This window comes from Herpailurus yagouaroundi, unplaced genomic scaffold (genome assembly GCF_014898765.1).
Source record: "Herpailurus yagouaroundi ecotype Mexico unplaced genomic scaffold, PumYag 139, whole genome shotgun sequence".
NCBI lineage: Eukaryota > Metazoa > Chordata > Mammalia > Carnivora > Felidae > Herpailurus > Herpailurus yagouaroundi.
This window is the reverse complement of record NW_024412394.1, coordinates 79216807-79232366: the sequence shown is the minus strand read 5'-3', so window position 1 is coordinate 79232366 and position 15560 is coordinate 79216807. Positions and strand designations below refer to the sequence as shown.

The following is a 15560-nucleotide window of genomic DNA, read 5'->3' as shown; positions in this document are numbered from 1 at the left end:
GAATCCATAGATGGCCTTGAGTAGTGCAAACATTTTAACAATGTTCTTCAGATCCATAAACATGAATATCTTTCTTTTATTGTGTCTTCAGTTTCTTTCATCAAAGTCTTGTAGTTTTCGTTGCGTAGATCTTCTACTTCTTTGGCTAGATTTATTCCTAAGCATTTTATTATTTTTGATGCCATTATGAATAGGATAGTTTTCTTTACTTTTCAGGTATTTTGTTGTTAATGTCTCAAAATGTAACTGATTTCTGTGTGTTGATTTTGTATTCTGCAACTTTACTGAATTTGTTGATTCATTCCAACAGGGTTTTTGGTTGAGTGTTTAGGATTTTCTATGTATAAGATCATACCATCTGCAAATAAAGACAATTTTATTTTTTCCTTCCCAGTTTGGCTGCTTTTTATTTCTTTGTTTTACCTAATTGCTCTAGGTAGAATTTCTAGTACTATGTTGAATAAGAGTGGTGAGAGTTAGCACCCTTGTTTTGTTGCTAAATGTAGAGGAAAGGTTTTCTTGGTTGAGTATGATGTTATCTGTGGATCTGTTGTTTATGACCTTTATTTGTTGAGGTATGTTTCTTTGTAGCCCAATTTGTTGAGGGTTTTCAGCTTGAAAGGATGTTTTTCATATTTTGTGAAATGCTTTTCTGCATCTACTGAGATTGTCATATGATTTTTATTTTTCATTCAGTTATCACATTTGTTAGTTTGCATATATTGAACCATCCTTGCATCCCAAGGATAAATTCCATTTGCTCATGATGCTACAGACCTTCTAATGTATGGTCGGATTTGGTTTGCTAACATTTTGTTGAGAATTTTTGCATCTGTATTCATCAGGGAAGTTAGCCCATAGTTTTCTTGTAGTGTCCTTTCCTAGCTTTGGCATCAGGGTAATGCTGGCCTGGTAAAATGAATTTGGAAGTATCCATTCCTCTTCAGTAATTTGGAAGAGTTTGAGAAGGATTGGCATTAATTCCTCTTTAAAAGTTTGTTAGAATTGACCAGTGAAATCCTCAGATACTGGGCTGTTCTGGGTGGGGAGGTTTTTGATTACTGATTCAGTCCCTTTACTTGCTATTGGTCTGTTCAGATTTTGTTTCTTTTTGATTCAGTCTTGATAGGTTGTGTTTTTAAGAATTTATCCATTTCTCTGGTTATCCAGTTTGTTGGCATGTAATTCTTTATAGCAGTCTCTTACAAACATATGTATTTATGTAGTATCAGTTGTAATGCCTCTTGTTTCTGATTTTGAGTATTCTCTCTTTTTTCTTAGTCTAGCTAAAGGTTTGTCAGGGGTTTTTTTGGGTTTTTTTGTTTGTTTGTTTGTTTGTTTTTCCTGTTCTGTATCAGTGTTTCCACCTTGATCTTTATTTCCTTCCTTCTGCTAACTTTGGCCTTAGTTCTTTTTTTTTTTTTTTTTAATTTTTTTTTTCAACGTTTATTTATTTTTGGGACAGAGAGAGACAGAGCATGAACGGGGAAGGGGCAGAGAGAGAGGGAGACACAGAATCAGAAACAGGCTCCAGCCTCTGAGCCATCAGCCCAGAGCCTGACGCGGGGCTCGAACTCACGGACCGCGAGATCGTGACCTGGCTGAAGTCTGACGCTTAACCGACTGCGCCACCCAGGCGCCCCTGGCCTTAGTTCTTTTTTATTAGTCTTTGAGGTGTACAGTTATGGTTGTTAAAGATGTGTTTTCTTAATATGTACATTTATCACTATGTACTTCCCCTCAGAACTGCTTTTGCAGTGTCTCATACATTTTATTATGTGTTTCTGTTTTCATTTGTTTTGAGGTATTTTTTGATTTCTTCTTTAACCCCTTGGTTTCACAGGGGTGTGTTGTTTCGTTTCCACATGCTTGTAAATTTTTCAGGCTTCCTCTTGTTGATTTCTAGTTTCATGCTCTTACAGATGGAAAAGATACTTGGAATGATTTCAGTCTTCTTAAGTTTGAAAAGACTATTGAACCCTATCCTATGATCAGTTCACTCTGGAGAATGTTCCCTGTGCACTTGAGAATGTGTGTTCTTTTGCTGTTGGATGGAATGTTCTATGAATGTGTTAGGTCCATTTGGCCTAATGTATTGTTCAAATCCAGCATTTCCTTGTGGATTTGCTGTCTAGAGGATTTATCCACTGCTGAAAGTGGGATATTAAAGTCTCCTACTATTATTTTATTGTCCATTTCTGTCTTAAAATCTGTATTTGCTTAATATATTTATTCTGATGTTGGGTGTGTGTGTGTGTGTGTGTGTGTGTGTAGTGTAGTGTATATATGGTTGTTACATCTTCTTAGAGAATTGAATTGGTCCCTCTATCATTATATAATGGCCACCTTTGTCTCTTGTTACCTTCTTTGGCTTAAAGTTTATTTTGTCTGATGTAGGTATGCTACCACTCCCACTTTCTTTTGCTTCCCAGTTGCGGGAATATCCTTTACTATCCCTTTATTTTGAGCCCATGAGTGTCCTTGAATCTGATGTGAATCTTGTATCCAGCATATAGTTGGGTCTTGGTTTTTTAATCCATCTAGCCAAAGCATGCCTTTTGATTGGTGAATTTAGTTCATACATGTTTAGGATAATTATTGATATGTAATGCTACCTTATACAATACTCTCTGGTTGTACTGTATTTCCATTCTTTTCCCTCCATTTCTGCTTACTTTTGTAAATTGGTATTCCTGGTGGTATGCTTTGTTTCCCTTTTTATCTTTTGTGTGTCTACTCTAGGTTTTTGCTTTGTGTTTACTATGAGATTTACATAAACATCTTAGAGATAAAAGCCCATCTTAAGCTGATAGCAACATAACTTCAATTGTATACAAAAGCTCTACCCATTTACTCCTCCCTTTTATATTTTTGATGTCAGTTTACTTTTTAGATTGTATATTAATAGAGTGGCTATAGTTTTTTTAATAACTTTTTTTAACATTTATAGTTAACATACCATCCTATTATAGAATTAGAGTTTTCTGAATCTTACTGTGCATTAGTTTTCACCAGTTTATTGTATACTTACATATGTTTTCATGTCACTAATTAGCATCTTTTCATTTAAGCTTGAACTTTCACCATTTTTTGCAAGGAAGGTCTAGTGGTGGTGAATTTAGCTTTTATTTATCTGAGAAAGTATTTATTTTTCATATCTGAAGAATGACTGGTAGATCGAGTATTCTTGGCTGGAAGTTTTTTTCTCTGAAAACTTAGAATGTGTCATTCCCCTCCTTCCTGGCCTGTAGCATTTCTGCTGAGAAATCCACTGATAGCTTAGTGGGAGTTCCTTTGTGGATTATGATCATTTTTTCTCTGGCTGCTTTTAGGATTATCTTCCACCTTTGACAGTTCATGTCTTAGAGAAGGTCTTTTGCATTGAGATAATAGCATAATCTATTAGAGTTGTGAACTCGGTTGTATATTTCCCAGGTTTGAGAAGTTCTCCATTATTATTCAAATAAACTTTTTCCCTTCTCTCATCTCTGGAACGCTGATTATTCTAATATTTGGATACTATAGATCTCATGGGCTTTGCTCTTTTTTATTCTTTTCTCCTCTGTTCACTTCTATTGGGTTATTTCAAAATTTTTGTTCTCCAGGTCGCTTATTCTGTCCTTGATCTACCCTGCTGCAAGTGCTATTGCAGTTTTCATTTCTTTCATCTTTCTTTGGCTCCAGAATTTGATTATTTTTAAATTTTTTTTTTCAACATTTATTTATTTTTGGGACAGAGACAGACAGAGCATGAACGGGGGAGGGGCAGAGAGAGAGGGAGACACAGAATCGGAAACAGGCTCCAGGCTCTGAGTCATCAGCCCAGAGCCTGACGCGGGGCTCGAACTCACGGACCGCGAGATCGTGACCTGGCTGAAGTCGGACGCTCAACTGACTGCGCCACCCAGGCGCCCCAGAAATTTGATTATTTTTTATGACTTCTGGCTCTCCTAAATTTCTTGTTTTGTTCATGTATTTCTTTCCCCTGAATTTATCTTTCTGTGTTTTCCTGTAGCTTGTTGAGTTTCCTCAAAATAGCTATTTTGATTCTTTATCCACTAGATTGCAAGATTCCATGCCTTTCAGCTTACTTGTTGGATTATTGTCTTTTGGTAATGGAATGTTTTCTTGATTTTTCATGTTTCCTGTAGTTTTGTGTTGGTTGCTTTCGCATTTGAAGTAGGAGACATCTCAAGTTTATACTGGTTGCTTTCAATGGGGTATACTCTTCTTGATCCTGTTAGATACATCTGGGGTTCTCTTTGACCTCGTGTTTATACACTTGCTGCACATTTCTTTTATACACTTGCACACTTCTTGCTCACTTTTGTGGAAGATCTTAAGCTTTTATGTCTTCCCTGGTTCTTACAACTCACCTTGCTGGCTACCAGAAATTTTTTGTTTTGTTTTCCAGATGATGGCACTACAGCTCATTTGTAGTTTCTCCCTTGCCTACAGATCATGGTGTTTTTCTCAGAGCACTCTCATTATCGCTTCCTCTCTTGCTCTTGCACTCAGGAGTGCACACAAAGAGCTGGCTGCAGAGTGGGAAGTGTGGGTTTAGCACCCTGGGTGTTTAGGGTCCCACTTAGCCAGCCAGCCAGCAGAGATTCTTGGCTGAGGATCTCCCAGAGGCTTGTGAGCAGATTTCCTGCTTAAGTCCTGAGTGTAATTGGCAGAAACTGTGTTCCTGTAATTCTTTTTAATATCCACCTCTCTCTCCATCTTCTCCCTCCCGTTAGTCATGGAGTTTGCCTCAGTAATCTGGGTGCTTCTGGAGAGAAATGGTTTCTCCAGAATTGTCACACAGAATTGGGGTAGCTGGTCACTCACAGCTCTCATTTTCCCCCATGGGAGAGGTTGCTGCCAGTGTCCATACTGTATTACCATGGTATAGGGGCAATGCTGGCAAAGTTCTTCCCCTCTCTCTTGCACTGAAACTCCTCTCCCTCCCACCCCAACACACACACACACACACACACACACACACACACACTCTCAGGCCATGTGGGAATCTTCCCATAGTAGGGCTAGACTTTTATAAATTGTTTCTCATTCATAGGTATTTGCCCATATCAGCACTCTAGGTTTTCCCCAACTGGGAAAAGCTTGGAAGGATTGGAGAAGTTTATTAATTTTGTAGCCTATACCAAAGTGTGTCTGCCTATTATCAAATACACAGGTGCACAAGACTCTTCCTTGGTCTTGGCATGTTTCTGGATCCCACAACTCCTATAGTAGCACTTTTGTTCATGGATGGATGCCTTATTTATTTGTTCAAAGCAGGAGAACAAAAAATAAGGACTTGCTATGTCATCAAGAGGCTGATGTTCTAAGAGCTGGGTTTTTTAAAACCAGATGGAGCATTTATCATGTGTTTATAAGACCTATTCATTTGTACAGTAGACTTTATACTTTCACATATCCCATTAATTTTTTTATTCAAGTATAATTAATGTACGGTGTTAACATTAGTTTCAGGTGTACAGTATGATTTAACAATTCTAGGTATTTCTCAGCACTCATCAAGATAAGGGTACTCTTAATCCCTTTTATCTATTTCACCCATTTGCCCTCTAGCAACCACCAGTTTGTTCTCTGTATTTAAAGTCTGGTTTTTTATTTGTCTTTTTTTGTTAGTTTGTGTTCTTTAAATTCCAGAGGAGTGAAATCATATGGTAGTTGTGGTTCTGACTTATTTCACTTAGCATTATATCCATTCATTATTAAAAGTGAACCTGTGAAATAGAATATTCTCATTTTCTCATAATGAATTAGTTACAAATCTATCTTAAAACTATCCTAAACAGTCACATAAACTATTTTTTTCAGATGCTCTTAAAAAAGATTTCATATATGAAACTCTTTGTTGAATGATTATTTATTAATAAACTGTATTTCTATTTCTTTTAGATTTTGGTTCTTTAAATTTGCCGCAGCAATTGCAATTATTATTGGGGCTTTCTTCATTCCAGAAGGAACTTTTACAACTGGTAACAGTTTTTGTTTTTTCTTGTTTTTAATTGTGTGATGTTGATGTTCTATAAAGAAACTTTAATAACTGTTGCCTGGAACTGTAACACTACTTCTATTTTTTTTTTTCCAGTTGACAAAATCAAGACATTTGTGTAAAATATTATTTATCCTTTTGTTTATTGTGATTGTGAAAATGAAGTGATAAAAAGTGAACCGTCTGCTCGTTTGTATACTTTTTTTTTTCTTTCAGTGTGGTTTTATGTAGGCATGGCAGGTGCTTTTTGCTTCATCCTCATACAGCTAGTCTTACTTATTGATTTTGCCCATTCGTGGAATGAATCATGGGTTGAAAAAATGGAAGAAGGGAACTCAAGATGTTGGTATGCAGGTAAGCTTTTGTCTTTTATAGCACATCTTCAGGATAGTTGAACTTTGAAGATGAGAGCACATAATGTAGACTACAGGGAAATCAAGATTTTTATGAAGATTTTTGTGAAGAGATACTTACTTCAGGAGTCTGTGAGTGGCACTGAATCACACTGTATCAGCAACTTACTGAGAGAACTTTTAGTGAATCAGCTCTAGGAACATACTTAAGAATCAGGAAATAAACCAAGATACCCTGAAAGGCTAAAATAGATGTTGCAAAGGCTACTGCTGGCAGTATGTACCTTTTACAGCCTAGTTTCCTGTTCTACAGGGACTACAGGTAGATAAAATATCAAAGGGATTAGGGCTGCTAGAAATAAACAGTAGCATAAGGCATAAACATCAGCATGCAGAAAAAATATAAAAAGCAACTCTAGAAAATTTCATTTTATGTAAGTGGAAAGATCCACCTAAGGGGATTCTTGTAGTAGTGTGATTAATGTGTATTTATTTATAATGATGATCTTGGGTCCTGTGGTTATACTGCAAAACACGGATCAAAAAGTGAGGGAAGAAAACCAGGTTAAGTGTATAGTCAGTCAATGCTTGTGCAAATAGTAGGGACTATGATGAAGACCCTCCCTAAAATGCATAGATGCTGCTCAGTTTCATACAATCGTTGCCTTATGGAAACGTGAACTCAGTATTGCTTAATTTTTTTCTGATTTCTTTAAAGAGAAGTCATAAATCTAAAATTTTATGTGAAGTGATCTGAGTTTCAGCTAAATATTTTAATTTGGAGTGAAAGCTGTATCATTGTATCTGCTAGCCTAATGTTTCTCTCACACAGTTTGTGGTATTTGATCTCGGTGGTTAAAACAAAGAGTTTAGTATTCAAAGAAATAAGCTTCAGTTATTTGGAAAATTCAGTGTTCTAGAACACCCCATTCTTTAGTTCAGATTTAATGCAAGAGTTTCTGTTTTGTTCCCTGCTCCACCAGCGCTTGGAACTTTGTAGGCATTCAATAAATATTTGTTGGGTGGATCCCCATCTGGCACATCTACATAAACACCTGTGTATATGGAGCACACACAATAGCACAAAAACACACTGTGTATGTTTTAATTTACAAAGGAGAAACTAGGTTGTCTTATTAATCTTACATAATAAAAAATGTTTAAAGATATTAATATGGGAAAGCCTTGTTTTGTGGGCTTAGCATTAGCAATGAAAGTTTTGTTCTCAGTGTCATTTGTAACTGAACAATTATGGTTAAGTAATATTCCTTTTATTTTTCTGTATTTTGAAAATAATGACTAATGTACATCAATGTGTTTGTAGTGGAGATATTACTATTAATAAAATACTTAGTCTGTTACTAACTTAATGTCCTTGAAAATACTATAGTGAGCTATATATGTGAAGACTATAAAATTTTCTGTGATAAAGTTCAGAAATAATATTCTTCCCTGCTTTTATAGCCTGCATAATGCTGACAATGTTAGTTGCTTAAAATACATTTTAGAGTAAAAAGTTTGTTTTTAAAATGAGCCCTATGCCTAATTCCTAATATTCATGATCAATTCTAATTGTCCAATTATATTTCCTTCACAGCATTGTTATCAGCTACAGCTCTGAATTATCTGCTGTCTTTAGTTGCTATCGTCCTATTCTTTGTTTACTATACTCATCCAGCCAGTTGTTCAGAAAATAAAGCATTCATCAGTGTCAACATGCTCCTCTGCCTTGGTGCTTCTGTAATGTCTATACTGCCCAAAATCCAAGTATGCTCTTTATATCATTAGTTTTTATGAAGCTTCCATTTTTCTGAGTTTTCTTAAATTTTGAATGATGTCAGAATATTTATTTGTCTTGCTTAATTTTTCTTTGTAGGAATCACAACCAAGATCTGGTTTGTTACAGTCTTCAGTAATTACAGTCTACACGATGTATTTGACATGGTCTGCTATGACCAATGAACCAGGTATGTTTTGTTTGCTTGGGTTTCTTTTTAATGAATTCTGAAACTTTTCTTTTTTCAGAAATGGTCATTTTATGAAATTAAGTCATTTAAAAAATAAGCCTCTAGAGGAATAAACCATATGGAAATAATAACCATTTTCATCTTTGATGTATCACTGTATTTTTTTTACTTTGTTTCTTTCACTAACAAAATTATAAGAGAGTATATGAAAATTATAACAAATATACCTAATTTGTACTGCCATATTTGCGATAGTATATATACAATATCACAAAAGAAAGTATACAAGAAAGAAAAGCTGTTAAAATGCTCCTTGATTCAGTGGTAAACAGTATAATTCTTTTACTTATTAAAATACTATTTCTGCCTGTGAGTACCTTGCAAGTGAATATAATAGGGCTTTGTAATGAATTTTTTTTAATGTTTACTTATTTTTTTTAATACTTATTTTTGAGGGAGAGAGACAGAGTCTGAGCAGGGGAGGTGCAGAGAGGGAGACACAGAATCCAAAGCAGGCTCCAGGGTCTGAGCTGTCAGCACAGAGCCTGACACAGGGCATGAACCCACAAGCCGTGAGATCATGACCTGAGCTGTAGCTGGACACGTATCCACCTGAGCCACCCAGGTGCCCCTAATGAATCTTTATAGGCCTGTTACATTGCATTCCACGAGACTAACTTGTTTCACCCCAAATGATATATATTGGCTTCTAATCTCATGGAATATCATTTGGTGTGAAACAAGTTAGTGAGAAATTAGTTACTAATTTTGAAAAGGAAGAAAATGGTCTCTTTTACTTAAAAAGAAAATTATAAAATATGTTATCTGAATCTGATTTCAAGCTCATAAGCTTAGTAGGTAATTTATCACTAGTCGGAGAAAGGCTTTTTTTTATTATTAGAGAAAGATTAGATTTGTTCAGGTATTTTAAGTGGTTAGAAAAAATTTTTTAGTAATTATTCTTAAAATGGCTCTAAGAATCGGTTTTCCCCCCCTAATTAAGGATTGTTTTCATTAATAAGATGGTAATTGACCTATCTGGCTTCGTGAAAAACACTTTGCATACTTTAGTGAACACTACGCAAACTTTAATTTTTTTCACATAAGAATACAGAGGAGATCATTATGACTTAATTGGACTTACCACAAAAGCATTTGCTAAAATTCTAATAACTGGTAATTTTATGTGTAAGCTACCTTGCTTATGTAGCAATGTATTTTGACAAGTGGATAAATTTCATTAAAGTAACTTGTTCTCTTACAATATATGTTAGGAGAAACCATTCTGTTTTAGTTTAGAACATCTGAATTTTTATTCCTAACTCTGCTAGAGTTTTATTATACTTTGCAAAGGTTATCTAAATTTCACCTGTTTCTTGATCAGTAGAAAGCTTAAAAATATTTCCGCTCTTACATGAGGTTTAAAATGAAATTACTTGATTTTTCCAAGCACCTCTATAAAATTAGCAATGTAATATTTAAGTCTCATTAATAAATAGCAGTTATCTTAAAGAGTTAAAGAAGAAAAACAACTGTAACTAGGACCTGAAAAATACTTTCTATAGTGTTCTAACATTAATTCGACCTTAATTTACATTACAGAAACAAACTGCAACCCAAGTCTACTAAGCATAATTGGGTACAATACAACAAGCACTATTCCAAAGGAAGGGCAGTCTGTCCAGTGGTGGCATGCTCAAGGAATTATAGGACTAATCCTCTTTTTATTGTGTGTATTTTATTCAAGGTAAGAAAAATTTTGCATTTTTTTTAACAAGAAATCTAGCCTTTCATTTAAAAATCATTTTTTAAAAAACACCCTTTTTCCTTCTCTCTTTCTTCCTTAACTGTCTTTCATGCAGCATCCGCACTTCGAACAATAGTCAGGTTAATAAATTGACTCTAACAAGTGATGAATCAACATTAATAGAAGATGGTGGAGCCAGAAGTGATGGATCACTGGAGGATGGAGATGATGTTCACCGAGCTGTAGATAATGAAAGGGATGGTGTTACTTACAGTTATTCCTTCTTTCACTTCATGCTTTTCTTGGCTTCACTCTATATCATGATGACCCTTACCAACTGGTACAGGTAATTACATTTCATGAAAACTTTGCATGTGGAAATTTTGATGTTTTTCATGATTCCATCACAAAACATATGGTATGAAGTACTTTTTAACCTCCAGTGTACTTCAAAATTTACATCTAAGTGAGATCAGTATGAGAAATGCAGACTACCTTTGGCATTGACAAATTATCCATATCTTGATGAGATTAAAATAGAAAGCTTCGATTTTTTACTAACATTTTTTTACAGAAATACCATGTTGATGGTTGATACACCACAATGGTTTTCCTAATTTTTTAAATACTGTTAACCCAATTCCTGACATAGTGGAAGATACCTTTTCTGTTTTGTTCAAACTGTCTTTAAAAGCACTAAAGTTCTCAGAATTGAGGTGAAATACATTAATGTAGATTAATGCAAAGAACATGGCTACTTTAAAATTGGATTCTCTTCAAAGCTGTAATGTATACTTTTTTAGCACTTAATAATACGTAAGTCTTTTTCCAGTAATAGGAAGGTAGTTATTTCTGTTTTCAAAAATTCTAATTTTGTCAAAATGATTACTGAAAGATTCCATTTAAGATTCAAGTTGAACTATATGGTTTGGGCAGTTCTGTTTTGAATACTTTTTAATGCATAGTACCCTTACAACTTGTAAGAAGACTAATAAAAAAGATGTAGGAAAAAGATTATTCATTTTGAGGGCAGTCTTTACTGGTATTTATTATTGAAGTATTTTTAAGAATTCCTACACTGCAGGAACATATTAAATGATGAGAATCCATGTAGTTCTCAATAATTCACAGCTTTGGCTGTCAGATAATAGTAAACGTTAAGAATTTAGACCGGGGTGCCTGACAGGCTCAGAGGGGCATGCGACTCTATCTTGGGGTTTTGAGTTCGAGCCCCACATTGGGTGTAGAGATTACTTAAAAAATCTTAAAAAAAACTTTCGATCAAAAAAATAAAAAACTTTAGATCAAAAAAAAAACACTTTAGATCAAAAATATTTTTGGTATGTTTCATCTGCACAAAAACCAGTTAAATTTGAGATGTATTTTCTTTCCAGTGTCTTAAATCTGAGAAGGCTGAAGTGGGAGAGTGGTTCCCATATACACTTGGAACAGATTATATTTTGTACACAGGATAGGACATTTCACTTACCCAGAAGTTACACAACTCCATTTCTCTGTATCTCAGAACTACTAAGCCAGAAATACAGGTTCCCCCCATTTTCTCAAAGTTGGTGTTACACTACTACACTTTTATAAAAGATTACATTGGTATAGGTTTTTGTTACTTAAACCCAAATAGAATTTCTGCCTTTAAGAAAAAAGCCACTTCAGGGGCGCCTGGGTGGCGCAGTCGGTTAAGCGTCCGACTTCAGCCAGGTCACGATCTCGCGGTCCGTGAGTTCGAGCCCCGCGTCGGGCTCTGGGCTGATGGCTCAGAGCCTGGAGCCTGTTTCCGATTCTGTGTCTCCCTCTCTCTCTGCCCCTCCCCCGTTCATGCTCTGTCTCTCTCCCAAAAATAAATAAACGTTGAAAAAAAAAATTAAAAAAAAAAAAAAAAAAGAAAAAAGCCACTTCCCTTACTCATGTAGTTTTGTAAAAGCAAACTGGCCTGACATAAACTTTTGGAAAGTGGGGACTGTACGTAAAGAGCATCTGAGTATCAGTAAAAGAGCGACCTTGGAGGCCTGCGTCCTTTCCTCCTTTAAAGGAAACATTGAATTTTACCTTCACATTTGCTATTAATGTAGTATGGCTAGCAGGGCAGCAGATTAGCCCAGAAGTTGTATGTCTGTTATCACAAACTGTGTACAAAGAACACTTAGGAAGTAAGCTAAGTAGCATGATGGCTGATAATCCAACCCTTTAAATTTTTTCTTAAATTTTAGGTATGAGCCTTCTCGTGAGATGAAAAGTCAGTGGACAGCAGTCTGGGTGAAAATCTCTTCTAGTTGGATCGGCATTGTGTTGTATGTTTGGACACTAGTGGCACCACTTGTTCTTACAAATCGTGATTTTGACTGAACAGGACTTATGGCATGAAAGTCCCACTTGGATCATTGCTTGTTTGAGATTAACAGTATTCCCAACTTTTGTAAAGTTGTGTATGTGTGTGCTTCCCATGTAACTTCTCCAGTGTTCTGGCATGAATTAGATTTTATCGCTTGCCATTTTATTCATTATATTCTTGCCATGTGCATTGATATATGTGTTAGAATGAATCACAAAGGGAGAGATTTAGGAATCTGTTGGTGAGTTAGGAAAAGTGGACATTGTTAGGTTTATCCTTAGTTCTATGCCTGTGAAGTTAAGAGTAAGAATAAAACTGCTTGACAGTTTGATTTTTAAATTCTGCTATCTAAGCTGTTTTAGAAAGTATAAAAGGAAACGTATGGCTGCCTTTTGAAATGTTTGATGCCTTGCCCTACAAGAGACTGCAAAGAACGTGGCTATTGTAAAATTGTGTAAGCAAGTCACTTAAATGCCAGTTGTCTGAATAATCTTTTCAGGTTTTCCCTGTAGATTATGATGGAGATTGAGACACAGGAGCCTTCAGAGAAAGATTGGTAGTGGTGGGTTACTAAATTGAATACCCAAATAGGCTGTAATCTTCCCTTTGTAGGGATAGCCTTTCATACAAACATAGTGAACTTCGTTTTGGTTATTATGAACATATGCAGAAGTATAGGTTCATTGGAGATGTTAGAACTCTGAAGGATTTAGACAAAGCTTTTGAAAATGATAATCATGGGTTAGAAGGCAGTTGTTGAAAATGACTGTGAACGTCCATTTTTAAAATCGAAAGTGGTAAACTTTTGATAGGACAGGAAGAAACTGCAATATACTAGGCTTGAGGAGACACTTGGATAAAATCTCATCCAAACCTTTATTTTATAAGTAAGAAGAAACTGAAGCTCAGATTTCTAATCTGTGGCCAAGCTGGGAAATCCCAGGTTTCCCAAAAATAGCTGGCATTTTTTGGCATTTAAAAATAACTTCTATTCAAATACATGCATAATAGATTTTATACCTCATTAGTGGTGGATAATTTATATTTGCTGGTGTCCAGCTTGCCTTCTACCCATAAACTGAGGCCAGAATGACAGAATGCTATAGAATATAAACTGCTTACAGTACATTTTACAGCTCAGAAGATATTTAAAATGCTTTTGTATTTGCTGCCATCTAATTAAAATATATAGTTTATGATAATCTTTCAACCTGAAAAATCAAGCAGTATGACAGTTAACTTAGAAACTTACTTGTACACATCATTAGTGTCTTAATGAATCTTAAAATCTACATTTGCTTCTTTTAAGGTATTTATTAATGTAAATGAAATATATAACAATTCAACTTAATTCCCCAACTTTACTCTGGGTGTTGATATTGTGTTCCATCATTTTGAATGGCTGTGTTCTATCTCTAAATAAATGAATTCAAGACAAAGTGTGTGGTGTATTAATTCTTTAGCAACCCAAATTTAGGTGGCTGTAGTACTCAGACCTACTTTTCCTCCTGCGTATAAAAGAACCTGAAACAAGAAGGTTAACTGTCCATTTTGTGTCCTGAAAAACTGAATTGTTTTAAAGGTGGTAGTTACATCACACCCTTTTGGTCCTCTGTAAGTGGCACCTGAAATTGGATCTCAGGTAATTAAGGTGATGTTCTCCTAAAGAACCTTTAGTGGGTGGACCAGTTTAACTTGGAGAATATATTTAATTGATTAGATAGCTATTCTACACCTGCTGTGTCCTGTAGGCATTTTTTCCTAAGTTGCAAATTGGTGCTTTCTGACACAAAATGGTATTTAAAAAAGTCTCTTACGGGGGGGGGGCCCGCGCCTGGATGCCTCACTTAAGCGTCCATCTCTTGATCTCAGCTGAGGTCTTGAGCTCAGGGTCATGAGTTCAAGCTCCCATGTGGGGCTGAAGCCTACTTAAAGTCCCTTACCAAGGAGGGAGGGGAGAATAAGAATATAATTGTAAATGAGTACTCTTCCATTTAGTCCAAGGTTTAGTGAAATGGTCTGATTCCCCCAATATTATGGGCAAGACAATGCCTATAAAATTCTTGGGCATTTATTCAGAAAAATCTTATGTTCACACGGAATCCTGTACCTGAATGCTTATCACTTTATTTGCAATAGCCCAGACTAACAACAACCCAGAAGTCCCTCAACTGGTGAATGTTTAAACACACAGTGGTACATCCATATCATGGAATACTAGCTATAAGACAAGAGTAAACTGTTGGTACACAAAACAACTCGACTGGATCTCCAGGGAGGTATCCTGGGTAAAAACAGCCAATCCCAAAAGGTTATTACAAAGGATCATTTCATTTATATTAACATGCTTTCAATGATGCAAATAAAGAAATGGGAATTCGTGGTCTTTGGAACCAGGGATGAAGAGAGAAATCTTGGTGGATGGGTTAAATGATTATTTTACAAGAAGTTGCCAAACTTAGAGTCACTGTACCATTTCATATTCACACCACTGATGTATGAACAATTCATTTTCTTTGCATCCTTGCCAGCCTTTGTCACTATCTCCTATTTTAGCCGTTATGATAAGAACATTGTGTTATCTCAATTGTTTTAACTTGCCTTTCCCAAATGGCTAGTGATGTTGAGTATCTCTTCATGTGCTTATTTGCCATGAATATGTCCTCAGTAAAATGTTCATGCCTTTTGGCAATTTTCTAATTGGACAGTTTAATTTGTTGAGTTTGGAGAGTTCATATATTCTAAATACTCATCCTTTATCAGATACATGGTTTGCAAATACTTTCTCCCAGTCTGTAGCTTTGTCTTTCCATCTTGACAGGGTCTTTTGCACAGCAAAAGTACTTAATTTTGATTAGCTTCAATTTATCAATTTTTAAAAGACCTTACCTTACGTCAGTTGTTTTGTAGTCCTTTATGTTAAACTTGTCACTAGGCCAGTTCACTTCTTAGTACTGCCCTATGACAGCTCTGAAAGCATCCCCGTTTACTGAGCAGATGTTCTATTCTCCCACCTTTGATTTTCTGTGTTCTAAGATAAAGAGAACTTTTGTTCCTTTTTTAATGAGCATATTAGGGTTCTCCCAGAGAAACAACCAGTAAGATATTCTGATGAGTGGTGAAAATGGCACTTCAC

The 15560-nt window shown here is 35.6% G+C and overlaps 1 protein-coding gene across 1 annotated transcript in view; it reads left to right on the top strand.

The window, feature by feature from the left end:
- SERINC1 (serine incorporator 1) overlaps positions 1-13863 on the top strand; it is a 37233-nt gene extending 23370 nt beyond the window's left edge. The window contains exons 4-10 of the mRNA XM_040474524.1: positions 5914-5993; positions 6227-6364; positions 7961-8130; positions 8240-8330; positions 9933-10077; positions 10193-10423; positions 12303-13863. Of these exons, the coding sequence (XP_040330458.1) occupies positions 5914-5993; positions 6227-6364; positions 7961-8130; positions 8240-8330; positions 9933-10077; positions 10193-10423; positions 12303-12438 (991 nt within the window). The 3' untranslated portion in view covers positions 12439-13863. The remainder of the gene's footprint in view (positions 1-5913; positions 5994-6226; positions 6365-7960; positions 8131-8239; positions 8331-9932; positions 10078-10192; positions 10424-12302) is intronic.
- The last annotated feature ends 1697 nt before the right edge of the window (positions 13864-15560 follow it).